A 27,767-nucleotide genomic window follows, 5' to 3' on the forward strand; every position below is an offset into this window, starting at 1 on the left:
AAAAATATTTTTTTTAAATTTACTCAGAAAAATTTTTCTTTGTATATACGCCGTTCTGAACATCTAAAAGACTTTTGACATTTGCCAAGAATGTACGTTTAGAAGCTGCCATATAACCATATTCTTGACAATATTGTTTATACGAATCGTACAACGACCTTTCATCTAAACACTCAAAGTTAGTCTCATCTATAAACAGTTCATATACACTCTTGTTTGCTTCTAACAATGTTTGTCTTTCTTCGGTATGTGGAATTTGTCTTGGATTGAACTTTGAAATATCTAATGTCATAAAGTATGAGAACAAGTGGTTGTAAAAGTCAGATGTCAAAGTTTCTGCTAAGTCGTCAAAATATTCTGTATCTTGCATATGAGAATCTGACGTTCTGACAACTACATATCTTCTGTCAGAACTTTCTAACTTCATCGGAACAGTATTGTTTGAAACCATAATGAAGTTTGCAACATTTTCACAAACTCTTTGGTCTTTATACTTTCTTTCAACAACTCCAACTTTGTCTGTTATAAGACTCTTCAAAGCATCTGAGTTCAAAACTTTTGTTGTATCTATACTTTGAAGTTCATTGCAAACTATAAGTTTCATATTCTCTATTGAAGAGTTAAACTTGCCACATATGTTTTCTAAGTTTGTCATATTCGGGTTCGAATAGCCCTCTAACAGTTTGCATAAGATATCTGTAAAGAAAGTATTCTTACCAGTTCCTTGTTTTCCAATTATAATGAGAGCAGTTTCATTTTTAGCACTTGGATGTTGTAAGATATTTGCAAACCAACATAAGATATACTCATAAACCTTTTCGTTTCCATTGCATATAATTTCTTTGACATGGTCTAACCAAGCTTCTATAATACTGTGTTTCCATTCTACTTGTTCATATTTATATCCAGTGAAGATAGAATAGAAGTTTGGAGAAGGTGTATAGAACTTTATACCTCGAACTGAAAAATCTTCTAACTTTGACAATAAGATATCCCAAGCATCTAACATCTTCATACCAACTTGTACGACTTTTATTTTCTTAAGTTTCTGTCTACATTCTTGTTCAGACACTATTGTTGCTCTTGGTTTGTTAAAGACAACATCCCATTCTTTCATGACATAACATTCTGGGGCAGAGTCGACATAAATGACTAAACGTTTCAAATTCTCGACTGCTTTGTTATAGTCTCTAAATGGACACATATTTCTGAATGCTTGGAAGTCATAAAAATCTGAAACATCTATTCTGTACATTTTTATAAAAATAAAAAAAATATTATTTTTATTCTTGAGCTATTTGTTGCATTTGTTGTTCTTGAGCTATTTGTTGTTCTTGAGCTATTTGTTGTTGAAGTTGTTCTTGTAGTACAATACTTTCACCAGTTGCATCTTCCAATTCGAAACTTTCTGCCGTCATTGACAAATACATAGGACATAAAAGTTTTACAGGAACAAAGTTTGCGTCAACTAAGGTTAAGTTTATGTTTGCTAAAGTGTTTGAGTTTACTAAAGCTGAAAACTCTGCATTCGAATGAACAATAGGCAAACCAGCAGAGAAAGTGTTGTTTATACGCATGAGTATCTTTTGGTCATAGTAGTTTCTGTCGACATTCGAATAGCACTTTGAACCTAAGTTTGAAACAATATATAAAATAGGTGTACTTAAAGTCAATGGAACAGACAAACCTTGTATGACACCTTTTCCTCTTATAGGAAACTGTTGGTAGTAAAAACCAGATATAAGTTTTGTATTATAGCTCATATCGTTTATAGTAAACTCAGTCGGACATCCAAACATAATGAAACCTGCTCTAGTTGCAGCACATGTTACATCCGTCCTTAAAGTATTAAATAAGTCAACAAAACCTGTTGGTGGTATATCTGAGTAAGTATCTTCAAAGGAGTATTTTTTACCATTCACAACAACAAAGTCTTCTGGTGTCAAAAGAGCAAAACAGGCTTTAGTCGTCATCGTGTTTAAGGTCAGTTTACAATATCGTCCTTGAGGACTTTGTAAGTTTGTTGTTATAGAATTATATGACTCGGGGTTTTTAGTCGTAATAGTATAAACCACTATGTCTTCTGCCATTTACTTAGCAACTAAATTTTAATGAAATGTTGTGGTCGTCAAATATTTTTATGACGTCTGGGAAACTATATTTTAAGTTCAAGGTTTCACCTCCTTTCATAACGTATATCTTGTCAATGACATTATATGAAACACCACAGCAAGCAATGTCGGGTTCTATTTCTTTGATGTTTATATCGTCTGCCTCTGTCAAAAGTTTCAATAGTTCTTTCAAAATTTCATGAGGTGCGATGACATATGAGTTCACTTTTACAGGGTTGTGTTCGACCAAGTTTAACATTAGACCTAAAGCTTGACAAATCTTCTCCTGAGTTTTAAGTTTGTCTTTCAGTTGTTGGTAGTCATTTCGAATATCTGCAACAGAACTTAAGTCTCTGCTAACTTCAGGATATGTTGGTTGTTCTTTTACAGGAACTATTGTTATACCATCTTCGTCTTCGTATGGTTTCCCCACTTCAACATCTCTGTCTTTGACATTGACAACAACACTTTGACTGTTTGTTTGAGTTGGTGAATTTAACTTCACATCTGCCACCGCCATTAAACCTTTTGAAACACTTACGCTTCTATTTTTCGGAAATGACATTTTACTTAGAATAAAAAGATGGACGTATTCGAGTATCTCTTCGAATTGAAGCAGAACAAAGTTTACACACACAAACAATACAAATACATTGACAGAATAGTTCTTTATACAAACAATGGAAAATGTTATAGAATAGCAGTCTTTGCTGAACCAAAATATTTTCATAAAGCAAAGAAAGTTGGTATAACTGAATGGTGAAAGTTCTTGAAGCAGACAAAAATATAACAACAAAACTTACAGATATTTCTAAAGGTAAGTTTATAATACAATATTATATCAAAACTGGCGTACTGTCAATATTTGACGGAGAGAAGTCAGTTCAAGAACAACTTACTGACCTGCTGCCAAAATCTGCTCGATGGAAGCTGTCGTTATGCCAATCTGAGGAGCCCCAGCAGGTTTCATCGAACGAATCTTCAAAAGAGCATCTTCTGTGAAAAGTGCTATTGGTTTTGTAAACTTCTTTGCTCTCAGTTCATCTGGACCGTCTCTGTCACCAGTATATTGTATTTGAACTGTACCAACAGTTGAAATACCACCCATAAAGTCTTCTGAGTCAGCAAATGGAATGCCAAGCCAAAAGTTTGAACGGTCTCCATTTGTATATTGAGTTTTTTGACCTCCTGTATGAGTCCATACTTTCACATATGGCATAATAGAACTTTGCATTTCAGGGTTTATGGTTGTTGTGAAGTTGTTGTTAAAGTTCATAGCATCTAATGTCAAGTTGTATGACCTCATATCCTCAACTGTAGAATATTCTTCTCTTGGATAGTATTTGCCATCTATGTTTATATGGTATTTAATACCAGGGTTGTAGAAGCAAGAATAGTCATTTATAGTTCGTCTGAACAGTACAAACATAGTATCTGCATGTTTCATTGCAGTTGTTAAAGCAATATCTGTTCTTGCACCTGGGTCAGCACTTTGGTTTCCAACTTCACCTGCAAAGTCTTTGACAGATATTTGGTGTATAGGGAACATAAGTGGAACTGCAATATATTTGGCAGCTAAAGCATTTGAAATATCTGGGTCCAACATATAGACTGCAAGTCTGCTTTCTATTCTCTTGCATTCAAATTTTTCGCATGTGAACTTAACTGGGTCCCAAGCATCTCCAGCAGCATTGAAATAATAGTTTACTTCAGTGTTGAGGTTTGAGAAACCAAAGTCTAAGTCAACTTTGTTTTTGCAAAAGTCGGCGAATGACATTTTATTTGTTCCCACTACTTCTGTAAGAGTGAATGGGTCTTGTGTTGGTGCAATGACTAAGTTATTTTTGCTTGGAGTAAGTTCGATAGAAATTTTTCCTGCCCAGTTTGGCAAGTATCTTAAAAACCTGAAGATGAGGAAAGATGACAAAGGAACTCTAAGTTTCAATTTTACTTTGGTTACTGCTGCTGCATTTTGTCCAGAAAGGTCAACATAAACTCCTGGAACGTTAGGGTCAAGTCTTCTTATTTTCTCAATAGTTGCATACTGGTCTGTTTGTTCTCTAGCTTGTGGTTGTACTGAGTTTCTCAAAGCGAACCATTCATAGTTTGCCCATGTTACTGTTTGAACTAAGTCAGAGTTAGAATATATCTTATATCCCATGAAAACTTCTGGAGCATATTGGTATCCGACATAGAAAATTCCATTGCAACCTTTCTTGTCAGACAACTTGGCAGAAGGTTTTATTTCAATGTCTTGTTCCACGTATAAGAAAGAGTTGTCAATAGAAATTATATGAAACCTGTCGCAAGCAATATCTACTGTTGTTGAAGAACCTTCTCCAAACTCACCTACGTTTCCATAAGAAACAGCAGTTGTATATTCGTAAGTTCCAGGAACTATTTCTGACCTTCTAATGGCATTGTCGCATTCGTTATACCATTCGGAAACATTTCCATTCATAGCATCCAAAACTGTTGGCGTTATATTCTGAGCGGCGTACATTTCATATGGGTAAAAATATAGAATAGTTGGGTTTATATGTCATAATAGAACCCACTCCGACCAAGCTTTACTTTCTTCCTGACTGAGTTTTTAACTCTTCTTTTTCCTTCATTGCCCTCTGCTTGAAGTTGTTGCATCTTTGCATTATGTTCATCTAGTATGTTGCAAATTTCCCATGTCCTTTTTGCCTTTTGGCTCTGGTCGCCCATCTCAGGTAACCTATATCCTAGAAAGAGTTTGTCATAGTCTGTATTTGAGTCTTCGCGTATTGTTTGCATGACTCTTTCCTGAGTTTCCGGTTCAAGCTCTTCAAACAGTGCCTGTCCATATGGAATATGCTCGTTTCCAAATATATGTTTTTGTAGCCATTCTGGTTTTCTTTCCATGTTACCAACTATATCTTTTGTGAATGGGAAAGCTTTTACCCAATCTTTCAGTCTTGCGTCGTTTATTTCTGTAGTTGGTTTTATTTTGTCAAGGAACATGTTTTTCAATACTAACATTTCATTTGGTACTGTCCATTTGAGTTTTCTTAAATATTCATCCCTTCTCGGTTCATTGTCTGCAAAGTAAGTTTTTATGACATTTTGTAAACTTTCGTTTGCAAGGTCATGTACAATAGGTTCTCTTCCTTCTCTATCCCTAACTTTCTTTCTAAACTCTTCACCAAATATACCATCTTTATGGTTCTGTGTAGTTCTTTGAGATAAATGTTCTAGAACGTCAGGTGTTATATTTCCATCAGCCATGTTCATTTCATACTGGTTCAAAATATCTGCATCTTTCATATCTTTCAATGGCATTAAAGCCGCGCTTAAAATACCAGCTATATCTCGTTCACCATTGACTTCCATTGCGTCTACAACTTCTTGGAATTGTGGTTGTAAGTTTATGAACCACCTATCTGGATTAGCTTTATGACCCCATCTCATTGTAGTTCCATCGTCTGCAGAAACAAAAGTAGGTTTGTTTCCATCTTGGTTAGGTTCTGAATGAACTTTAAACAATGTTTCATTTCTATATGTTTTCTTGAAATTTAACCTTTTATTTTCACCGAGTTCATCCGAAGATTGAACGTTAAATGCTCGTAAGTAAAAAGGGTTGTTGTATTTGTGTACATTTTCTTTCAGTACTTCCATTCTATGCTGAATATTTTCATCTGGTGTTGGAGTCTTTTGTATGTCGGCAAACATTTTTCGATATTCTTCTACTATGTCAGCCGAATTTTTTTTAGACTCTTGGAAATATTCCATATTCTCCGCATACTCTTGTTGAGGGTCAAGATTTTTCGGCTGTTCCAAATCTTCATCTAGTTCTGTGAAGTTAGTTTCCAAAGGAGTGACTTGTTCGTTTCCTTCAGGCTCTTCTAGCTGTTGTTGCTGAACTATTTCTTCCATGTCTGGTTGTATCTGAACTTCTTCCTGTGGAGTTTCTTGTACCTCATCTGCTGGCATTTCATATATTCCGAGACCGTTTTCAACAATTTCCCTATCTACGTCATCCGCATTCATAAGCTTTTGTTCTTTCGTTCCGTCTCTATTTTTTACGCGTTTCATGACGAAAGTTGAATTGTCATTTAGCTCTGACATCAAATATCTCGGAGTAAATTCATCCATGTCATTTGGATGATATGCTATTAAATCATATCCCTTAGCGAGCTTGTATTTTCCAGGTTTGAGATTATATCCGTTTTGGTGCTGAGCCATAAAGCTAAATAGGTTCGGGTCAGTATTTCCATCCTTGAACTTTCCAATAGCTTCTTTATATCTGTCACTAAAGTCAACAGTATCTGGGAAACCACACTCTTCTTTAAGCATTTTTAAGAATTCTTGGTTTCCTTGTTCTCTACTTCTTTTATGTCCTTGTTCTGTTTGTGGTTGTTGTTGTGCAGGGTTTTGAACTGTTGGTTGTGGAGGTGGTTGCTGTGCTGGTTGTGTAGGTGGTTGTTGTGCTGGTTGTGGAGGTGGTTGTTGTGTTGGTTTTGGTGCATGCCTGTGTCTGTGTCCATGTGACGATGTAAATGTTTTAGGTAGTCCTGGTGCAGGTGCTTCTCTTGGAGGGTTTGGTGGTATATAAGTTCCACCAGCTGGCACATATGTTCCATCTGCAGCATAATGTCCTACCTGACTTTTCGTTCTTAAGAAAGCATTTACTAGGTCTGTTTTGGTCTGTTGTAACTCTTTTTCTTGACTTTTCACAACAGTTGCTCTAACGGCGTCATAGGCACTTTGAACTGCCTGTCTCGTTGCTGCATCTGTTATTTTCGTCATATTTTGTGCTACTTCTTTTAACTCTTTGTCGAAACCTTCAGACTTCAGTTTCTTTCCAGATGAGAAGTCGTTCACTTGTTTCACCTTACTATGAAGAGCTTCGAAAGCGTTCTTAAAGTCAGCATTTGTTAAAGTTTCATTTGAACTGTCTTCATCCGCTTGTATTTTTGTCCTTATTGACCCTATGAGTTGGGCTGCTTTAGCGTTGGCTTGGGCATCTAACCAGTCATTGTTAGCTTTTATATATTCTGCGCTTTTCATTGCCTTTTGCATGGCTGCGTCGTTATTTTTACTTTCTTGTGCTAAGTTTTCATACTGTACGGTTTGGTTTTGCAACTGTAAAAGTTTTTCTGCCTTTACATTTGCTTCAACTTCTTTTTTATACTCATCGCTATCCATATATGTCTTCAGGGCTTTTTGTTTTATCTCTTCATCTTTCAGTATTTTATATTGAGTAGTATGGTTTTTCAAATTTATAACATCTTGTTCCATTTTTGCTACTTCTGCTGCTTTTTCTGACACTTTTTTTGCATATTCCTCTGTACTTAGTTCTTTCAGTTGTTCTTCTTTCTTCTTTTTCTCTACGTTTAACTCATTTAGTTTCTTTGTGTGTCTGTCATATTCTAGTTTCTTTTCGTTTTCACTTATTTGCTTCTGTATGTCTATGTTTGACTTTTTGACATCTGTTATTTGATTTTTGAGTGAACTCAAATTCATTTGACTTTGAGGGTTATAAGCTGTTCCGTCTGCAGCTCCACCATAGCCTGCCATTTTCGCTAAAAGTGCCGCTCTTAAACCTCCACTCTGTGCACCAATAACTCGGTTTAAAAGCATAGGGTTGCTTGACATTTGTTGCAACATAGTGGGGTCATTCATCATTTGTTGTTGCAACTGTTGTTGTGGTGTCAGTTTTACTATTGGATGTTTCAATGCTCTCTTCCTCTTACGTATATTCTTACGTAGCTTACGTGGCATTTTAAGTGAAGTAAAAAGCGGCTTTTGACAGATGGAACACATACTTTTTTCAGTAAAGACTTTGTTGAGACTTCTTCGTAAAGACTTTGTTGAGACTTCTTCGTAAAGACTTTATTGTGACTTCTTCGTAAAGACTTTGTTGAGACTTCTTCGTAAAGACTTTATTGTGACTTCTTCGTAAAGACTTTGTTGAGATTTCTTCGTAAATGAGTGTAAATGACCCAAAAATAATGTTTATGTTAGCATGTTAGATCTAACACGTTTTCTAACACGTTTTCTAACATGGTCTAAAACATACAAAATTCATGAAATTTCATACGGAATTCAATAAAAATAATGTTTATGTTAGAATGTTAGATCTAACATGTTTTCTAACATGTTTTCTAACATGGTCTAAAACATACAAAACTCATGAAATTTCATACGGAATTCAATAAAAATAATGTTTATGTTAGAATGTTAGATCTAACATGTTTTCTAACATGTTTTCTAACATGGTCTAAAACATACAAAACTCATGAAATTTCATACGGAATTCAGCAAAAATAATGTTTATGTTAGAATGTTAGATCTAACATGTTTTCTAACATGTTTTCTACCCTCTTGAATTTTCATGATTTCATCGTAAATGTTTTGTCAAGACTTCTTCGTAAAGACTTTGTTGAGATTTCTTCGTAAAGTTCTTCATCGTAAAGACTTTGTAAAGTCTTTCTCATGAACTTTCTTGTCAATGTTTTGTTGAGACTTTGTAAAGTTCTTCATCGTAAAGACTTTGTAAAGAAAGTTCATGAAAATTCATGAGGTTAGAAAACATGTTAGAAAACGTGTTAGAAAACGTGTTAGATCTAACATTCTAACATAAACATTATTTTTGTCTGATTTTACGAAGAAATCATGAGTTTTCTACGATGTTAGAAAACATGTTAGAAAACGTGTTAGATCTAACATTCTAACATAAACATTATTTTTGTCTGATTTTACGATGAAATCATGAGTTTTCTACGATGTTAGAAAACATGTTAGAAAACGTGTTAGATCTAACATTCTAACATAAACATTATTTTTGTCTGATTTTACGAAGAAGTCTTGACAAAACATTTACGAAGAAGTCTTGACAAAACATTTACGATGAAGAAGTCTTGACAAAACATTTACGATGAAGTCTTGACAAAACATGAAAACATATATAATTTGTGAAAAGCTCCTGGAAGACCCGTATATATAAGAACTTCATTATACCAATCATCCTCAGGGCTAGAAGGCACGAAGTGCCTGGAAGCCCCACTACCTTTTTTTTTTTTTTTTTTTTTTTTTTTTTTTAAATATGTTTAATATTACATATTAAATACATTTATCAACATTAATTATTTTGAATTGTGGTAAAACGATATGTCACATATTTTTTTATAAAAATTTGTTAAAATGTTTATTTTAATTTATATAATTAAATATTAAAATTTTAAATTTTGAAATAAAATAAATTAACCTCTCGTTTTGCATAGATATATATTTACATGGTCACAGAGCTTATTTTCATTGTCAAAACTTAAAAATTTTTAAAGTCTTTTCAGGGGGGTTATACCGTGATATTAGCCTTGTACCGAAAAAAAGTGATGGGCAATGCCGTAAAGTCATTTCAAGAGCCTTGTACCGATAAACTAGCCTTGTACTGCCATTTTATGGTGACGTAAAGTATTCAAAAAATTTGCAATGTAAACCATTACATGGCAGAAACTTTAAAATAAACAAAAACATGACACTTAGTACAGGGGCTTTTTGGCTGGTGAAGTCAGATAAAACGTGGCTCAAGTGCTCGTTTAAAATTAAAAATGGAATTTCTCACAGTCGAATTTCTTGGTAGACAACAAAAGTTTATCATCAATTGTCGCGCCGAAGGTATGACATATAGTCAAACTAAGCTTGCATGGGAGGAAGAATACCCAGATCTCGGAACTTTTACATCCAATCTCATTGCTACTGCACTTAAAAGAGCTGCATTAGGTCTATACTGGGAAAAAGGGAATCATGGCGGTGCAGATCCATACCTATGCGAGCGTGATCAGCTCACTTTAAAAGAAATTATCGAAGATTCTGCTTACAAAGGTGAAGCTCTAGAAGCAGCTGACATTATTGACGAGGCGTTCAAGTTGAAAGAGCTCAGAAGAGATTATGGTTACAGATTCCTTCTTGAGATTAATTGTCCTACTCTTGCAGAAGAAGTTATCAATACTCTTGGTGGTGATGATGTATCGAGACCTTATGTTAACCATATTTTACAGCAATTGCATTGCAAGCTTAAGGCATGCCAAGAGATTGAAGAATCAAGATACATGGCGTGTGAACCAAGAATTATCGAAGAATTCTACGATAAACATCGTGAAACAATCGAAAGTACTCCAGAGGAGTTGATTTTTAGTATCGATGAAACATTCATAAACAAATTTAAGAAGAAGAAAGTTGCATTACCTGAGGAGATAGAGCATATGATCGCCAAAGGAATTCCAAACTTTCCGCACATTACAGCTTTATGCGGATGCTCAATGACAGGCAAATCTGTCCCACCTCTCTTTGTTCTCCCATGTATTGCAGAACTACCTAGAGAACTGAAAGTATTCCAGCGCGAAAAACATTGTTGGTTTACTTCTACGCCAAAAGGCTGGGTGAACAGAAGTGTATTCTTATTGTATTGCATTTTCTTCATCGAGTGGCTTAACTTTGAACGCCAGAGAATGCCAGAATATATACGTGACAAGCCTGCTCTCATTGTGTGTGATGGACACTCCAGCCGCGAGAATCCTCTGGCATTGTTCCTTTTGGCAAGTGCCAACATCAAATTAATTGTTCTTCCCGCACATACAACACACATTTTACAAGTATTTGATGTTGGCATTGCCAAAAGATTAAAGTCCAAATTCACGGATTATCTGAGAGATTACATTAAGGCACCGAAGCAAGAGTTCAACAGCAATGCTGCAATGATGCGCTACGCCATTATCTACTCATTTATTAGCGCATGGCAAGAATCAGTATCATTAAGAACGGTTCAAAATGCTGTTGCCGCCTGCGGTCTTTGCCCTTGTTCTGTAGAAGCTCTCAAACATAATAAGTATGTTCGTGAATTGACTCCTGCAGAAAAAGAATTGCAAGAGAAAAGAAATTACCGTAATCGAAATCGTATTAACATCAATGGTGAAGAATTGACGATGATGGACATGATTTGCGCAATTTCTGACAATATTAAGAAGAATCCTGCAAATCACAGATTTTGCAGGAAGCCAGAACAAGACACCAAGGAACGTTTCTACTTTTGGATTACAAACTATCTTGATCCCAGCACTGAGTTGTTGACAAAACTCCCTAATATGCCAGGTTATAGTCCAAATGATTAGGAAAATTTTCCAATTTTCCAACAAAAATTTTCCAATTCTCCACCAAAAAATTTTTAATAAAATATTATTTTACGGCATTGCCCGTCACTTTTTTTCGGTACAAGGCTAATATCACGGTATAACCCCCCTGAAAAGACTTTACTATTTTTTCGATAAATAATAAAAAAGTTGGAAAATTTCTACATTCAAATTTTCAAAGACCTGTTACGGGCGCGTATAGTAAAAATTGAAGAAAAACTGTTATCAAATATATTTTGATTACTTTCCAATCTATTGGAATTTTTTTGAATTGAATAATCGTAATCCATTTAATTTTATATATAAATGTCTAAATACTATAAATTTACTAGAACAAGTTCTAGTGACAAACAACCGCCTACAGCTTTATTTGCGATGATATCTAAACCATCTGCACTAGATTATATTGAAGAATCTGAAAAATATATTATTCAACTTTACGGAAAACACGAAGAATTTAGGAATAGATCTGATTTTATGGGAAAACTTGAAAGGTTAATCCCATACGGTCCTTTCATTATCAATTTAGTAAGTAATAATGAAAAAGAATTACAAAAGTTAGTAAATTATCAAACAAATTACCAACAAACGAATTTAGAATTCGCAGACATTGGTGTAAAGACCGATATTCCTAATTATGAAGCAATAGTTAATAATCTTATCAAATACGCAAATTATTCTGATAAATTCTTTAAATTTATTCAAAATCGAATTTCAAATTTAACAGCTATACCAGCTCAGTATATTTTGAATTGCCCAGAAAAGTCACCACTTCTATCATCATTATTAGAAAAAAAAATTCTAATCAATCCAGAACCAAAAGAATTCAACATCTATAACAATCAAAATACGTATCTTGCTAGTCTTATGGAAGCATACGGAATCGCATCTAATCCTACACAGTCTTCTATCATAGATAAAACGCATTTACAGCCACTCCTTTCAAAAGCGAGCAACTACGAATCGGCATATATACAAATAATCAACGCATTCGCATTGCATCCTAATTTTTTTGATAAATGGTTTGATTTTATTGGATTTAAGACACATCTCAGTAATTTCCACTTTAGCTTACTAATGTTCAACGACAATTGGATAATAAAAATATTCGAAGGCTCAAAAGAGTTAAAAGGACAAATAATATTCTATTATTTGCACAATGACGGTGGATACAAAACAATTTTCGACTATTTTACAAAAGCTAAGAAAGCTCTTACTAATGATAAAAAGGAAATATCTACTACTTATTATGTTGGTGTTGCTTATTTCAGAAAATATGCTTTAGAAGCATTATCTGAATTTTCTGATATAATAACAACAGAATACCTTATGGATGTAATAGAATTCCTTGATGAAGAATATAGACATGTTAATTCTGCCTCAAAATCCATATAAAAAAATATTTGTTAGAGAATAAAAAATTTTAAAATATTGAATAATTTCTTTAATACCACATATACGTAAGTCGAATTAAGGATCTCGTTTGGAGAAAAAACAGCTGGGATCTCCAAATTCCAAAAATATATTAAAGTTGGAGAAGATTTTTCTCCATATGAGATCATTAGTCGAATAAGAATGACTATGGAATAACTGTGATTAAAAAATTTCACTCAAATACATATTATTTGTGTTATTGAATGAATCTAGTTCGGTATGTAACATGATTAATGTACATTTTATTGCATTTGATGATATTTAATTTTCAATTTGTAATTTGGAATTAATCTTAATAATATTTGCTTTTTGGTTAATGATAATGTAAGGTGTGGACCTACTGTATTGATATGAATAATAAAGGAATTTAGAATAAGCATAAATAATCACAGGAATGTAACAATTTTTTGAAAGTTTTACAAATAATCAATGAAAATTAAAATCATGATTTATATTGATGTACTATCAAAATTACTCAAACAGTGCAACAGAAAGTGAGGCAGGAATTTTAGGGCTTATTAGATCTAATAATGCAAATACTTGTTTTAATTATTGCTATTTTGTGGATAATTTTGTAGAAAATGGTTTTTTATTTGGAACAGTATATAATACGGATACCATAACTTTAATAAACTGCATGATTATTGGTAATACAATTCAAATTCATTCTGGAAATGGCACTTTCAGCTACATTAATCCACAATCAACAAAAATCATTATTAGTTTCTACTCAACTGACTTATGTCCAGGAGTAGGTGACAAAAGTGCATACTCTTAAACAACCGTCGGATTTCCGGGTGAAATCGTGACACACTTTCGTCTTTCGTAGGCAGTGGTGGTTGTTACAAAAGGTAACTTCGAATGTAGCGTGAAATCTGCAAAAAAAATTCTGAAATTTGAATGGAGAACACAAAAATTGAATAGTTTACGTCAATAAAAAAGAGAAAAATGAAGCCAATGTGTCTCGAACCTAGGACTTAGAGCAGCAATCCCACTGTTTATCCCATTACATATTACACTACATGCATCTCTCACCTCAGTGAATGAGATCAACTATATGATAACTTTTTCCCCATTATATTCTTGTGGAAAAGTGACAAATAGCAACTTTGACCCTCTCTCCTTATGTCCAGGGCATAAATTCATAGAATATCCATTATCTACAGATTCAAGAGATGAATTTCATAAATTTTTTTCTAAAATCCATAAGCGAAGATGAATTTATACAATAAAATGTTATTTATTATTAAACCTTAATTTCGGGAGATATTTTTTTTGAGCGTGCAATCATTCCCCAATGACATGGCCTTCAATTCAGATGTTTCAGGTTAATTTTTAATGACATTTCATGCTAGTTGTCAAAAATTTGAATTGAAGTCAAATGTGCACAAGGGCAGCCTTGAGAAGATTCTAAAATGGAATATATGTTGCCACTTTTCATGATAAACTTATTATCCACATTAATAGACGGTCTTGTTGGTATAGGAAGTAACTTAAAATTTAGCATAAAATCAGGGGAATAAAATCCTAAAAATGAATATGGAATTGATTAACCAACATTTCTTATAAATCCAAAACTTCGAACTCGGATAAAAAGTAACATATTGAAAGTATTAAAACAATTTTTAAACAGAAAATAGATTCTTAGTTAAATCCTAGATATCTAGCCGGTATATCTTCAAAATCTGAAGGATTATTTCTATACCATCTATAGAATTTCCATTTCAAGCTAATACATTGATTATACATAGCGCATCCAGGAAGTAATTTAATTTTAATATAGTGATTTCCTCTTGTGAAATACTGCCTAGGTGTTGTCACAACTGATTCACCTTTTTCTTCGCAATCAAATCTGTCATCAAGTGATCCAACAACAAGATTACCATCGATATATAGTTCTGCTTTTGGAATAGATTTGAGCTGGAATTGTAGATCTGTATTTTGAGGAACATAGAGAATTGAATTTAGTTCTATTGTTGAATAGGATTCTGAGAATTCTTTCATCGAGAAATCTTCATAAACTTGATAAGAATCTGTTGTCGAATCATTATAATAAGATGTATAAACAACACCTCTCTTTCCTTCTGGAAATACATATTGGGATGTATCTTCACAGAAGATATTATCAGAGAAACTATTACAAGTGCATCCGAGGCCATCTGATTCTCTGCCGTATTCAAGAGAGCCATGTTCGTTACAGTATGCATCATTATATTGACTACATGTATCTGTGTAATATCCTGGCAAGCAATCTTCTGTATAGCAGTCCATAATCGTAGTAGATGTACTATCAATTAATGTTCCATTAAGATAACCTTCTATACGATCAGTCACACAGTTATTTTCATCAGCAATTGTATATGGATAACATCTATTTGCATAAAGATATTGATTAAACGATTTTTCTTTCCAACCAGTACATTCATCACCTCTATCTTTCTGGTGTTGATTGACAAACTTGGTATAGATAGCGGGCCATGCTTTGGATTTAATTTCATAATATCCAGATACTTTGGGGCAAAATGAGCCGGCAATCCAATGCCAATGATGACTGTTTGAACTACTTTTTCGATAGTATGATGTTACTTTACCAACATAGTGATCATCATGATCATAATAGTTTAAAACTCCTAAATTTCCATTACTTTGTGAGGAACATGCGATTTTTGGAACTTTAATATCATCATCTTCAAGCACATTATAGAAAATTAAGTATTGAAGCATTACAGGTTCACTTTGAGAAGAAATAATTGGATCACATCACTAAGTATGACGAAAATTTGCATCATATTAACGATATTAAAAAATGGAAAATGGAATAATAATACTCCATTTACTATAAATCATAATAATAATGCAGTTCAGTAAGGAAGTCAATTTGGAAAATTGTTTTCACTTTAGGAGAATATAATTTTCCATTTGGAAAATTTAAAAAGTGAGACGCGCAGGATTCGAACTTTTTTAAAAGTTGATTTAAATGAATTTTAGTGTGGAATATAAGGATAATATCATATTTAAAATAAGAATATACTAGTTTAGGTGGTATTAATTTTTTCGATAAATTTGAGAGTATGCACGTTTAGGGCATGAAAAGTGTCAATTCGCTCAGCGAAAGCTGAGCTAGCTTCGTTCTCGAAAGAATAAGGAAGGAGTGAAGGAGAATGATACAGAAGTTGACACATTCATATCATTTCAACAAATTTTGATCAAATTGAAATTCTAAAATTCAATTCAATTCATATCCTTCAGTCAGTACATTGATATCCTTCTGCATCACAATGATAACTCGGGCATCAATAGTTCTACAACTAACTCAGAAAAAACAAGATTATTACTTCCTGCTTACAGCTTTTAAAAAGTTTCGATGATAAAAATCACTCTACTCTCGTTTATCGACATATGGTGATAGTAGGTAAACATATTCTTATCGATATTAATAAAAATATTTGTACGAAAATCTTATCCAATTAGAGAGTTATTCATAAAGTATATGATAATTATAATTACTTTATCTTTGTTTTATCTTTGAATAAACAATTTAATTTAAATTGCATAATATTTTTTGGTTGAAAGACAGGAAACTTAGTTGAGTTTGTATTATTTTTATCGTTTAATTCATCGTATCAGTGAGTGATCCAGATATTTAAGATATTTAGAAAAAAAATTATTAATTTGATTAACAAATTTTAATCAAAATAGCAAAAATCTATTTGATAGCTAAACAAACAATAATTTTTATTTCAAGCAAAATCACTTATTTTCATCTAAACGTATAAAATTGTCAATTTTATGAAAATAAATTGAAAATCTCATGAAATGTAAAGGAGAGTAATATTTTTCAATTTTCTTTTTTTCTTTGTCTCAAATATTTTCTGTTGGGAATTTTCTTGTTATCAAAAAATAATTTTAATATTTGTTTATTTCATTACATACAATAAAATTTTAAAAACTCTATTTCTTCTCAAGAAAATTTTTTCCTTCATATGAAGAAACATTTTGTTCTCCATTTGATACTGAGTCTAAATCTCGATTTTTGAATTTTCTTCTTTCCAAATTTTGCAAATTACCTCAGACTTTTCAGAGGATTGAGTTGCCACTCCATCCTCTGAAATAGTCTGTGGTAATTTTTAGTCTCTACACTATTTCAATATAAGCTCCATTTTTAAACAGTTTTTACACTATTTCAATATAAGCTCCATTTTAAGCTCTATACCATCTTTAAAAATTTTTAAGTTTTGACAATGAAAATAAGCTCTGTGACCATGTAAATATATATCTATGCAAAACGAGAGGTTAATTTATTTTATTTCAAAATTTAAAATTTTAATATTTAATTATATAAATTAAAATAAACATTTTTACAAATTTTTATAAAAAAATATGTGACATATCGTTTTACCACAATTCAAAATAATTAATGTTGATAAATGTATTTAATATGTAATATTAAACATATTTTGCGCGAGAAGTGAGTTGTGGTAACTTTCGTGGATATCCATCGTTCATTTTATGGTAAAAATTCTCAATTTGTGGGAAAAGTTCTCAATTTTGTGGTAATTTTTATGTACCACAACTCAATTTGTGGTCACTTCATCTTACCACGTGGTAAGTTTTTATAAAACTCTTTATTTACCATTGATTTCTGATTTAATATCAATATCTTGAATAATCAAGCATATCTATCGCTTTAAATTTTATTCTCTAATTCCAAAAAAATTCAAAAATCAAAAAATGAAAAAAATATTTAGAATTTTTTCCGTCAAAAATAAAAAATGTTCCCACTGAGTGGTTTCCATGGAAAGTTACCACTGGGTCCCACAGGGATTGGCCTAGCTAGGCTGTACAAGATTTAAAAAAACATTGCCGGGTTACCGTAGAGGCCTAAAAAATCGCGCCTCGGCGGCAAGCCGCCTCGGCATTAAGAATGCGCATCTAAATTTTTATATGTCCTTCTTTCTTTTATTTTTCCCTTCCCTTTCTTTTCTTTTTCTTTTTTTCCCTCCTCTTGCTCTCATTTACCTTTTTTTTCCTTTTCTCATCATTTTTCAAAATTTTAAATTTTTATCAAAAATCTTGCCTATAAAAGCAGACTATGGAACCTTTTAATGCCTCTTAATCAATATTATACAGCATAAAGCATATTAAATGAAAGTAATTACGTATAAATTTATTTTATTATCTTATTTATTAATTCTTTAGCATGTATTGTTTAATATTAACTTTTCTGTACATTAAATATGATATCTCCAAAGTATGAATGCCTTGTAACGAAACGAAAACTTAATTTTATGTTGAATATTTGTCACAAACATTAGATTATTAAAATATATGTTGGATATCCCTTAGTATGAGACTTCATGACTCTTGTAGTCTAACGTGAGCTTTGGATTGCAAGCTCTGTGGTTAACGAACATAAATTAATTGTAAAGTTTTCAAAATTTTTCATCGTTTCTATCAGCATCTATTTTTCCTTTAAAATAATATATTTGTATGAATACAATATTTAGTAATTTTTTTATTTCCCATAATTTCATTCAAAATTTCAGAAAAAATTAATTTCTATTCAATATTATTTCAGCTTCAAAACACTTCATTCTTATAGATGTTGATTCACTAAAGTGTGATACTCAATGTCTTATTTCAATGAAAATTGTTCTGCAAATTTATTTCACTTTTGACCTCACTTTTTCCGTAATTCAATTTTTTACTTTTAATATTTTAGATCTTCATAATATCATTTGAAAAATTAACCATATAAAAAAATCAAGTTAACAATTCACTTTTTCCGTAATTCAAAAATCAAAAATATAAATAATATATCTTTTTATCAATATTATTATTATATTCTATGAAAAATGAGGTCCGGAAATTTTGCGGATTCCCGTAACTCAATTTACGGAAAAAGTGCAGTAAACTATTCAAAATACGGAAAAATTGGTGTAAACTAATGATTTTACGGTAAAATCACGGAAAGTCCCGGAAGAATATATGTGCCTATATGAAATTATACAAAAATGAATCAAACGCATTTTAAAAGATTGTTCTTGTATTATAAATGCTATTCGCAGATTTATTAGTTGAAGAAAATTACCAAATTTTTGCCGATTTACAAAAAATGATTTACAAAGCATATTTTTATAAGGCTTTAAAAATCTTTAAAATGTGACCGGTGACGGAAATCCATGGTAACCAACCGCGGTTCCCGTTTGGAATGCCATAAGTATTTCTTAATAGAATGTGAAATAAAGTAAAATTAACTATATTCAAAATGGAAAAAAATCCAAAAAAAATTTGAAAAAAAGAATTTCATGATAAAAAGCATAAATTTTGCATCAGAAAATTAAATTCAGGTATTTTTTTGAAATAGAAAGAGTCCTAAAATTAGTTAAAAATCATTTTTTATTCAAAAGAAACGCTATTTTAAGGAATTGAAAAGAATTATTTAATAATATTTTATTTATAGAATTTGCATATATCATATGCATAGACATATTGAATTGTAAACATGAGAACACTAATTACATTAACTTGTCGTTCAAATTATTGCATCGAGAAAAAAGTGCTATAAATTTACTCAATTAGTTTACAAACGTAAATGTTTGACATAAACTTTACGTTTGTAAACCAATTTGATTAAATTTAGTAAATTTTAGTTCGAATGCAAGTTTTCTCGGTAAATCATTTTTTAGACCTCAAATGAGATGTATGATCATATGAGTCACATATGATTTAATCCGAATATGTGTGAGAATTGAGTTTAAAACGAAGTTTATTTTTTGGACTATATTTCGCCATTTTAAAATGTGTAATAATGATATAATTCGCATGAAATTGAAAAATATTGACTGGATGTGTAATGGTTTTATAATTGCAATGTTGATTTGATCGAATTTAAATGAATATATAACGCGATGAAATTTCGAATTGCTCAAATGTCTGTAATTCATATATGGTGCACATATTAATATTACATTTCGTTGATATTTACCACATAAACCTTTAAATATTAAGTCATTTTAAAGTTATATGCGATTTAGTTCAAAATGCACGTTTAGAAAAAGACGATAACGATTAAATTACAAAATCGATAACGACCCGAAAAAAATTGAATGCACTTTCAAAAAAATTTCAAAAGGTAAAAGTTGGCTTTTTATACTTGGTATATGCACTTAATATATGATAAATATTCATTTTAATTTCAATACTTCCTAAATTGTTCTAAAATCAGTCTGGTGGGATTAATTTGTCTGCCATGTCAAATTTTCAAAAAAGTATGCAAATAAAAGAGTATACGAATAACATATTTAAAACAGAAAAAAGAGTCTAGTTTTGGATAGTGTAATTCGATTTCTTGGAAATTTTTTGAAAGAGTATTCAATTTTTTCTCATAAAATTTAGGGCGTATGGATATTTAAAAAAAATATTTTCTTCATTTTTAAGATGGGTAAAACATCTAAGTTACACACTCGCATTGTCATGGTCAATGACGTTCGAAATGGTCAAGTTTCAGGAACTATATACTGCATTGGAAAGAATGGAATGTCGATTCTTACTACAAAATTCGATTCTTTCAGAGGGCATTTGAAACAAACAGCAGAGCCAATCGGAATGGAGTATCATGAAGTAGAAAGGAACATCTTACGGTGCTCATGGAATCCTCAATCTTCAGAAATACAACTTCTTGAAGATAATGGAGTGAGAGTTGAAGATCAACCTGTAAACACTAGAACAGAGACACAACGCTATGATCAAGATACTCAATTACTTTCAGATCTTACAACTCCTCCCAATAGAGTAAATTCTCAACCTATTCTAATGATAACAGCTATGGATTCCCTGAATTCTTAGATCCACAGATGACCAATTCATATTTAATAATAGTAATATCGATATCCAAATTGCTGATGATTTTCTCTTAATTATTAATACTTTTTACTTTCAATTTTTGCAAGTAAAAGAAACTATATATTGACCAATATTTCATTCATCACAAAAATAAGATTCATGAATATTTTAATCTCACAAAAGTATTACATATTGTTATATTCTATAAATATCTTTGTTAAATTCTAATATTTGAAGAATTATTGCTTCTAATCGGCATTGTCTACTCCAACTTCAGCACATGATTCTTTTAAAAAGCTTTGAGCTTGATTATTTGCTCAAATTTTAAATTCTCTTTTATGAGATTTATTGGAATTATTCAGCTTCTCTTAATCTGCTGAAAATTACTGGTTTCGATATCAAATAGTTAACAACATTTTTTTTCAAAGAGATAATTGATGCTTTTTCTTTTTGCAAAAAGATCAATTGCTCTTTTCCATTATAACCAGAACCAGTTAATTTTGCAGCCATCAGACAATATTAATGTAAAATTTAGTGGTATTCGATCGAAAAAATTTCCTTTCCAATATAATTTGAATTTTGGCAACGCAATATGCCAAAGTAATACATCGAATAGTATTAGGTCGTCATTTGGACAAAATATTCTCGGTGATTTCAGAACTAAAACCATAGAAAACATTAATTTTTTAGAAGATCAAGAATTTTCTTGCAGATGCTTCCATACTTTATCAGAAGAACAAGCTGAAATACTCAATTACCTATCCGAAAACGATTATCTTCTTTATTTTCAGTTGAAAAATTTCAAAATGAAACAAGGATTTCATATTTCTGAAGGAAGATACTTCCTTACTAAATACAAATTTGATATACAATACGCAACGGAAGTGAAATCAAATGTAGTTCATTATAAAATCATTGATATTGTTCCAAGTCAAGAAATTGGACACCAAACTTCTTATAGTGATAATGTATGCACAGAATTACAAACACCTCCCATTATCAAAGAAGGAACAAATGTTAGTTTAACTTATCAATTCACTTTTACAGAAACAAAGCTTTATCCACCTTCAACAATGCAGCCAACATTCGCATTATCATCCCTTAAGTTACAATTACTTATTAATATTGCAATTTTAGCATTTTTGTTATATTTCACACCAAAGTACTCAAATTCATTTGGTCCATTAGAAGAACAAACAGACGATAGTGTTTGGTATTATTTACGTGGTGATTTGTTCAGAATGCCACAAAATATTTCGATTTTATGCACATTTTGCGGGATTGGCGTTCAGACAATCTTCTCATTGCTCTACATGTCATTGAAATCGTATGGTGAGTTTTCTGACGTTGTTTCGACGTTTTTCAGCGTAATGTCATGGTCCGGAATAATATGTGGCTTTGTTTCAATGTTTACATTCAAATACGTTGGTGGCTATGAATGGAGAAACGTTTACAAGGCAATTCTCACTCTAACTCCTGCACTTTTCGTTTTAATTTTTTGTATCAGATCATTACTTTTTATTTTCACCAAATCTGCATCATCACCAACTAATGGAACAATTCTACACATAATGGTACTCGTTCTGATCCATACAATCTCAGTTTCAATTGGATCAACCGTTGGATTGAAGTTTCCCATTAACGACACGCCATGCAAAGTGAATATGATACCAAGACATGTTCCTGCATCTCCATTTTACATGTCTCCAGGCTATTTGAGGGTTTATGGAGGAATTTATTTGTTCATTTCTATTCTTGTTGTTCTTTTGACTATTTCTGAATCGGAAAGCAATCTCACAAAACAAGCATGAGAATGTTGTTTTGCAGTCTGGAAGCTTTGTTCGGCCAACAGCTCAACTTCAAAATAATAGAATGCTAATGAACTGCACATTTGACTTAGATAATAGTGTTTTGACGGGAAATGCTTATGTTCCAGCTACGCCATTGTTACTCCAGCAGCCAAAAGGTTCATATGCAGTTTTGCGAATATTGATAGTCCAATTTGCATCGGAAGAGGCATAACTATACATGTTAATGCCATCATCTGCTCCAATGTCACTTTAATTAATGGTTGTTCTATCCAAGAAGGCGCAACTATCGGAAACAGCTCAATAATGAGCCAGTGAAGTGTGGAAAAAGAAAGTTAAGTGATCACACCTTTATATACCCCCTGGATTTAATTATTCAGAAGATTTCATCGAAGACTGCCACAAACTTCCAATGGTGATAATAATCATAGGAACATGCCTTACTAAGCAACATTCGTGCGCAAGAATCGATGAAGTTCTTTCAGACTGTTGCGCTGACATGCATTCGGTTGTAAGAGGCTACATGAAGCTGATGTCAGATTATCCAGTCGAATTTGGCCGCCAAATTTCAAAGTTACCCGTTGTTAATACTTACGATGAGATTGCTGACGTATTTGGCTGAAAGAGTCTGTCTTTGGCGCTTTCTTACTGAGATTCTGGTTCTGAAGGCGAATGGGATAATTTGATAAATAATGCGACAATAATTGTTGCTGATGAAATCTAAGCGGCCTTCGAAAACTATTGTTTTTCAATAAAAACTCTTTGGAAATAATTTTATTGCATAAATTGATTTTATTTAAACATGGATGTTAGAAAGTGCTATGGTATAATTATTTTGAAGCGCCGTGCTCAATTAATAATTTGATAATTTCGTGTGCATTTTGTTTAATTGCAATGCTAAGCGGACATTCGTTAATATAAAAAGAATTTCATAATACGATGATTGATATTAAAAGAAAGAGAATACCATAAAACGATGATTGATATTAAAAGAAAGTAAATTTCATAGAACGATAATTGATATTAAAAGAAAGAGAATTTCATAAAACGATGATTGACATTAAAAGAAAGAGAATGATATAAAACGATGATTGATATTAAAAGAAAGAGAATGATATAAAACGATGATTGATATTAAAAGAAAGAGAATGTAATAAAACGATGATTGATATTAAAAGAAAGAAAATTCTATAAAACGATAATTGATATTAAAAGAAAGAAAATTCTATAAAACGATAATTGATATTAAAAGAAAGAGAATGTAATAAAACGATAATTGATATTAAAAGAAAGAAAATCTTATAAAGCGATGATTGATATTAAAAAATAGTTAATAAGTTTAATATTGACATCTGCTCCATGTTCAATTAATAATTTGATAATTTCGTGTGCATTTTGTTTAATTGCAATGCTAAGCGGACATTCGTTAATATAAAAAGAATTTCATAATACGATGATTGATATTAAAAGAAAGTAAATTTCATAAAACGATGATTGATATTAAAAGAAAGAGAATGTAATAAAACGATGATTGATATTAAAAGAAAGAGAATGTAATAAAACGATGATTGATATTAAAAGAAAGAGAATACCATAAAACGATAATTGATATTAAAAGAAAGAGAATTTCATAAAACGATGATTGATATTAAAAGAAAGAGAATGATATAAAACGATAATTGATATTAAAAGAAAGAGAATACTATAAAACGATAATTGATATTAAAAGAAAGAGAATACTATAAAACGATAATTGACATTAAAAGAAAGAGAATGATATAAAACGATAATTGATATTAAAAGAAAGAGAATGTAATAATACGATGATTGATATTAAAAGAAAGAGAATACCATAAAACGATGATTGATATTAAAAGAAAGAGAATGTAATAATACGATGATTGATATTAAAAGAAAGAGAATGTAATAAAACGATGATTGATATTAAAAGAAAGAGAATGTAATAAAACGATGATTGATATTAAAAGAAAGAGAATTTCATAAAACGATGATTGATATTAAAAAATAGTTAATAAGTTTAATATTGACATCTGCTCCATGTTCAATTAATAATTTGATAATTTCGTGTGCATTTTGTTTAATTGCAATGCTAAGCGGACATTCGTTAATATAAAAAGAATTTCATAATACGATGATTGATATTAAAAGAAAGAGAATACCATAAAACGATGATTGATATTAAAAGAAAGTAAATTTCATAAAACGATGATTGATATTAAAAGAAAGAGAATGATATAAAACGATGATTGATATTAAAAGAAAGAGAATACCATAAAACGATAATTGATATTAAAAGAAAGAGAATACCATAAAACGATGATTGATATTAAAAGAAAGTAAATTTTATAAAACGTTGATTGATATTAAAAGAAAGAGAATGATATAAAACGATAATTGATATTAAAAGAAAGAAAATCTTATAAAGCGATGATTGATATTAAAAAATAGTTAATAAGTTTAATATTGACATCTGCTCCATGTTCAATTAATAATTTGATAATTTCGTGTGCATTTTGTTTAATTGCAATGCTAAGCGGACATTCGTTAATATAAAAAGAATTTCATAATACGATGATTGATATTAAAAGAAAGTAAATTTCATAAAACGATGATTGATATTAAAAGAAAGAGAATGTAATAAAACGATGATTGATATTAAAAGAAAGAGAATGTAATAATACGATGATTGATATTAAAAGAAAGAGAATACCATAAAACGATAATTGATATTAAAAGAAAGAGAATGTAATAAAACGATGATTGATATTAAAAGAAAGAGAATTCTATAAAACGATAATTGATATTAAAAGAAAGAGAATGAAATAAAACGTTGACTAATATTAAAGGAAAGAGAATACTATAAAACGATGATTGATATTAAAAGAAAGAGAATGTAATAATACGATGATTGATATTAAAAGAAAGAGAATACCATAAAACGATGATTGACATTAAAAGAAAGAGAATTCTATAAAACGATGATTGATATTAAAAGAAAGAGAATGATATAAAACGATGATTGATATTAAAAGAAAGTAAATTTCATAAAACGATAATTGATATTAAAAGAAAGAGAATGTAATAAAACGATAATTGATATTAAAAGAAAGAGAATGTAATAATACGATGATTGATATTAAAAGAAAGAGAATACCATAAAACGATGATTGATATTAAAAGAAAGAGAATGATATAAAACGATGATTGATATTAAAAGGAAGAGAATTCTATAAAACGATGATTGATATTAAAAGAAAGAGAATTCTATAAAACGATGATTGATATTAAAAGAAAGAGAATTTCATAAAACGATGATTGATATTAAAAGAAAGAGAATTTCATAAAACGATGATTGATATTAAAAGAAAGAGAATAAATTTATTGTTCACTTTATTTCCATTTTGAATTAGATATGATGCAGTATCAAAATTCCCATAATACAAAAATTTTGCTATTTCTGAAGAAGGATGTTGATCGAAACTTGTTGAAAGATAATTCACAAGTTCGTAATTTCGGTGAATCAATGCAATGTCGATTAAACCTTTAAATGATTGACCATCGTTTAGCATTTGTGAGAAAATCATTTTATTTCCACTTTCAGAAGCAAATTTTGCAGTATTTTCAGTATATTTTGCACCTTTATTTTTCAGGTATTTGAAACATAATTCTGATCCAAATTTGCATGCGCACTCAAGAGGTGTTAAATCATCGCATTTCTCATTTGTATCCAAGTTTGGGAATTTGCTTTTAAGATCATCGATTTTATCCCAAGCGATAAAATATAAAAGGCTATCTTTTTTATAGATATTTAGGATGTCTTCTTCTTTTCTGACAGGTTTGAAATCTTTGAAATTGAAACCTTTATAGGATAATAATGTTGCTAAATCTTCATTTTCTGGTTTGATAATTAAAGAAAACTCTTTTGAAATATCTTGATAAAATTTTGCATATTGAGCAATATTCTTGACGCGAAGTGTTGAAAAAGTATCGATTAAATAAAGTGCCATTTTGACAGGAACTTTTTGTGTTTTAATGAGTTCAATTATCTGTTTTGTGGATTCTGTGATATTGTTATTATTGATATTCCAAATAATTTTTGAAGCTTGATTTGGATATTTGAATTCTTTAAGTAGATTCGCATCAGTTGAATTTTCTTCATTAATTTGAGATATTATAGTTTCTTTTTCTTTGAGTTCGGATTTAAGAAATTGTATTTCGATATCACTTTTTTGTTTTGCTTTTTGAATGGAATTTAACTCTGCTTGAAGTTTTTGGATTTTTACTGTTGATTCTGAAATAATTTTATCAGTTTCATCTAAAAAACCAATAATTCCATCTAACATCGTTAATTTCATGTATTTTCGAACAGAATTAAGTGTTGAAATTACTTCTTGGTAATTGCGAATTGAAACTTTAGTGCTTCGAGCGCATTCATATAACTCATTTTCATTAAGAGTAGATTTGGATTGTTTAAGAAGAGTAATGAAATCTTCTGATGTTAAATTCGCTAATTTTAGGATTTTCTTTAAATCTTTGAGTTCAAAGACATCAAAAAGCTTATCCTCTTGAATATAATCTTTGATGTGGGCAGCAATATATTCATAATTTTGGATTAGTTTTTGACTCATCTAAAAAAAATCTACCGAATTGTCACTTTTCTCAAATTTGTTTTAAACGAAATGTTAAAAAGTATAAATAAATGTCTAGGGTTGTTAGATTCCCGACGATAGGTGTCTTGGAAGATTTGCCTGGTGTCATCATAGTGTCTTTAAATCAAAAATTTTATTTTGGAGTTAGTTTTATTGATTTTTCAATAAAAAACATTTCTAAAACAAGAAAATAAAACGATAAAATATTTATATTTTATATAAGGATCTTATATATTGAAAATAAAGATCATTTTATTTTTTTCATTGGTGTCTGTCAAACCATAATACACTATTCAAAAATTCAATGTGTCTTGCGGTTTCAAAAGACACCTTCAAATTGAACGATAGCACAGACACTATTGAATTTTACCCATTTTATTTAGTTTTTGCCCTTTTTATTTTTAAGAATTAATGACTGAAACAGCTGTTTTGCTATGACCTCAATCACTTTTATTTATTATTTTAAATATTATTTAATTTTATTATTTGAATAGGCCAACTTATATTTGAGAAGCTCAATTTGAGACCACTTAATACATTGAAATATCATAAATATTGAAATATTAAAAAGTGTATTTCAAAATATTGAAATTATAAAAATTTATAATACTGAAATTGAGACAAATTAATAAATTCAATGTGTTTTTTTTGAAATAACTCTCAAATATTATTTTTTTGTTTATTTAATGATGAATAAATATGATTGCTTTAGTCAATCATAAAAACTAATTTAAGTTTAAAATA

The 27,767-nt window shown here is 30.7% G+C and overlaps 15 protein-coding genes across 15 annotated transcripts, besides 7 other annotated features; 5 read left to right on the top strand and 10 right to left on the bottom strand.

Annotated features, from left to right (window-relative positions):
• Nucleotides 1-9,178: part of a mobile genetic element that runs on past the window's edge.
• TVAGG3_0671100 (uncharacterized protein) lies at nt 20-1,255 on the bottom strand (the record flags this gene model as incomplete). Its single annotated transcript, XM_051242417.1, has 1 exon — nt 20-1,255. The coding sequence occupies one exon, from the start codon at nt 1,253-1,255 to the stop codon at nt 20-22; it is 1,236 nt and encodes a 411-aa protein (XP_051089004.1).
• Nucleotides 1,284-2,090, bottom strand: TVAGG3_0671110 (uncharacterized protein; the record flags this gene model as incomplete). Its single annotated transcript, XM_051242418.1, has 1 exon — nt 1,284-2,090. The coding sequence occupies one exon, from the start codon at nt 2,088-2,090 to the stop codon at nt 1,284-1,286; it is 807 nt and encodes a 268-aa protein (XP_051089005.1).
• On the bottom strand, nt 2,376-2,631 carry TVAGG3_0671120 (protein of unknown function, DUF4106 family; the record flags this gene model as incomplete). The annotated part of the gene is made up of 1 exon (XM_051242419.1): nt 2,376-2,631. A coding segment is annotated over one exon (256 nt), but the record flags the coding sequence as incomplete, so codon positions are not given.
• On the bottom strand, nt 3,007-3,558 carry TVAGG3_0671130 (protein of unknown function, DUF4106 family; the record flags this gene model as incomplete). Its single annotated transcript, XM_051242420.1, has 1 exon — nt 3,007-3,558. The coding sequence occupies one exon, from the start codon at nt 3,556-3,558 to the stop codon at nt 3,007-3,009; it is 552 nt and encodes a 183-aa protein (XP_051089007.1).
• TVAGG3_0671140 (uncharacterized protein) lies at nt 4,119-4,614 on the bottom strand (the record flags this gene model as incomplete). The annotated part of the gene is made up of 1 exon (XM_051242421.1): nt 4,119-4,614. A coding segment is annotated over one exon (496 nt), but the record flags the coding sequence as incomplete, so codon positions are not given.
• Nucleotides 4,682-5,546, bottom strand: TVAGG3_0671150 (protein of unknown function, DUF4106 family; the record flags this gene model as incomplete). The annotated part of the gene is made up of 1 exon (XM_051242422.1): nt 4,682-5,546. A coding segment is annotated over one exon (865 nt), but the record flags the coding sequence as incomplete, so codon positions are not given.
• TVAGG3_0671160 (uncharacterized protein) lies at nt 6,434-6,622 on the bottom strand (the record flags this gene model as incomplete). Its single annotated transcript, XM_051242423.1, has 1 exon — nt 6,434-6,622. One exon carries the CDS (start codon nt 6,620-6,622, stop codon nt 6,434-6,436), a length of 189 nt encoding a protein of 62 aa, XP_051089010.1.
• On the bottom strand, nt 6,640-7,859 carry TVAGG3_0671170 (protein of unknown function, DUF4106 family; the record flags this gene model as incomplete). The annotated part of the gene is made up of 1 exon (XM_051242424.1): nt 6,640-7,859. A coding segment is annotated over one exon (1,220 nt), but the record flags the coding sequence as incomplete, so codon positions are not given.
• A 1-nt stretch (nt 9,179) lies between the features above and the next one.
• Nucleotides 9,180-9,344: a mobile genetic element.
• A 344-nt stretch (nt 9,345-9,688) lies between these two features.
• On the top strand, nt 9,689-11,248 carry TVAGG3_0671190 (DDE endonuclease family; the record flags this gene model as incomplete). Its single annotated transcript, XM_001300678.2, has 1 exon — nt 9,689-11,248. The coding sequence occupies one exon, from the start codon at nt 9,689-9,691 to the stop codon at nt 11,246-11,248; it is 1,560 nt and encodes a 519-aa protein (XP_001300679.2).
• A 324-nt stretch (nt 11,249-11,572) lies between these two features.
• On the top strand, nt 11,573-12,685 carry TVAGG3_0671200 (uncharacterized protein; the record flags this gene model as incomplete). The annotated part of the gene is made up of 1 exon (XM_001300677.1): nt 11,573-12,661. The coding sequence occupies one exon, from the start codon at nt 11,573-11,575 to the stop codon at nt 12,659-12,661; it is 1,089 nt and encodes a 362-aa protein (XP_001300678.1).
• Nucleotides 12,686-13,449: 764 nt separating this feature from the next.
• Nucleotides 13,450-13,479: a mobile genetic element.
• Nucleotides 13,480-13,981: 502 nt separating this feature from the next.
• Nucleotides 13,982-14,099: a mobile genetic element.
• Nucleotides 14,100-14,344: 245 nt separating this feature from the next.
• Nucleotides 14,345-14,971, bottom strand: TVAGG3_0671230 (uncharacterized protein; the record flags this gene model as incomplete). Its single annotated transcript, XM_001284027.1, has 1 exon — nt 14,345-14,971. One exon carries the CDS (start codon nt 14,969-14,971, stop codon nt 14,345-14,347), a length of 627 nt encoding a protein of 208 aa, XP_001284028.1.
• Nucleotides 14,972-16,993: 2,022 nt separating this feature from the next.
• Nucleotides 16,994-17,532: a mobile genetic element.
• A 1-nt stretch (nt 17,533) lies between these two features.
• Nucleotides 17,534-17,724: a mobile genetic element.
• Nucleotides 17,725-18,879: 1,155 nt separating this feature from the next.
• Nucleotides 18,880-19,797: a mobile genetic element.
• A 309-nt stretch (nt 19,798-20,106) lies between these two features.
• On the top strand, nt 20,107-20,548 carry TVAGG3_0671270 (uncharacterized protein; the record flags this gene model as incomplete). Its single annotated transcript, XM_051242425.1, has 1 exon — nt 20,141-20,548. One exon carries the CDS (start codon nt 20,141-20,143, stop codon nt 20,546-20,548), a length of 408 nt encoding a protein of 135 aa, XP_051089012.1.
• Nucleotides 20,549-20,982: 434 nt separating this feature from the next.
• Nucleotides 20,983-22,438, top strand: TVAGG3_0671280 (positive regulation of protein exit from endoplasmic reticulum; the record flags this gene model as incomplete). Its single annotated transcript, XM_001299597.1, has 1 exon — nt 21,619-22,356. One exon carries the CDS (start codon nt 21,619-21,621, stop codon nt 22,354-22,356), a length of 738 nt encoding a protein of 245 aa, XP_001299598.1.
• Nucleotides 22,439-22,765: 327 nt separating this feature from the next.
• Nucleotides 22,766-22,975, top strand: TVAGG3_0671290 (uncharacterized protein; the record flags this gene model as incomplete). The annotated part of the gene is made up of 1 exon (XM_051242426.1): nt 22,766-22,975. The coding sequence occupies one exon, from the start codon at nt 22,766-22,768 to the stop codon at nt 22,973-22,975; it is 210 nt and encodes a 69-aa protein (XP_051089013.1).
• Nucleotides 22,976-25,712: 2,737 nt separating this feature from the next.
• TVAGG3_0671300 (ankyrin repeats (many copies)-containing protein) lies at nt 25,713-27,002 on the bottom strand (the record flags this gene model as incomplete). Its single annotated transcript, XM_001299596.1, has 1 exon — nt 25,713-27,002. The coding sequence occupies one exon, from the start codon at nt 27,000-27,002 to the stop codon at nt 25,713-25,715; it is 1,290 nt and encodes a 429-aa protein (XP_001299597.1).
• Between the last annotated feature and the right edge of the window lie 765 nt (nt 27,003-27,767).

This window comes from Trichomonas vaginalis, chromosome III, assembly GCF_026262505.1.
Source record: "Trichomonas vaginalis G3 chromosome III, whole genome shotgun sequence".
Lineage (NCBI taxonomy): Eukaryota > Parabasalia > Trichomonadida > Trichomonadidae > Trichomonas > Trichomonas vaginalis.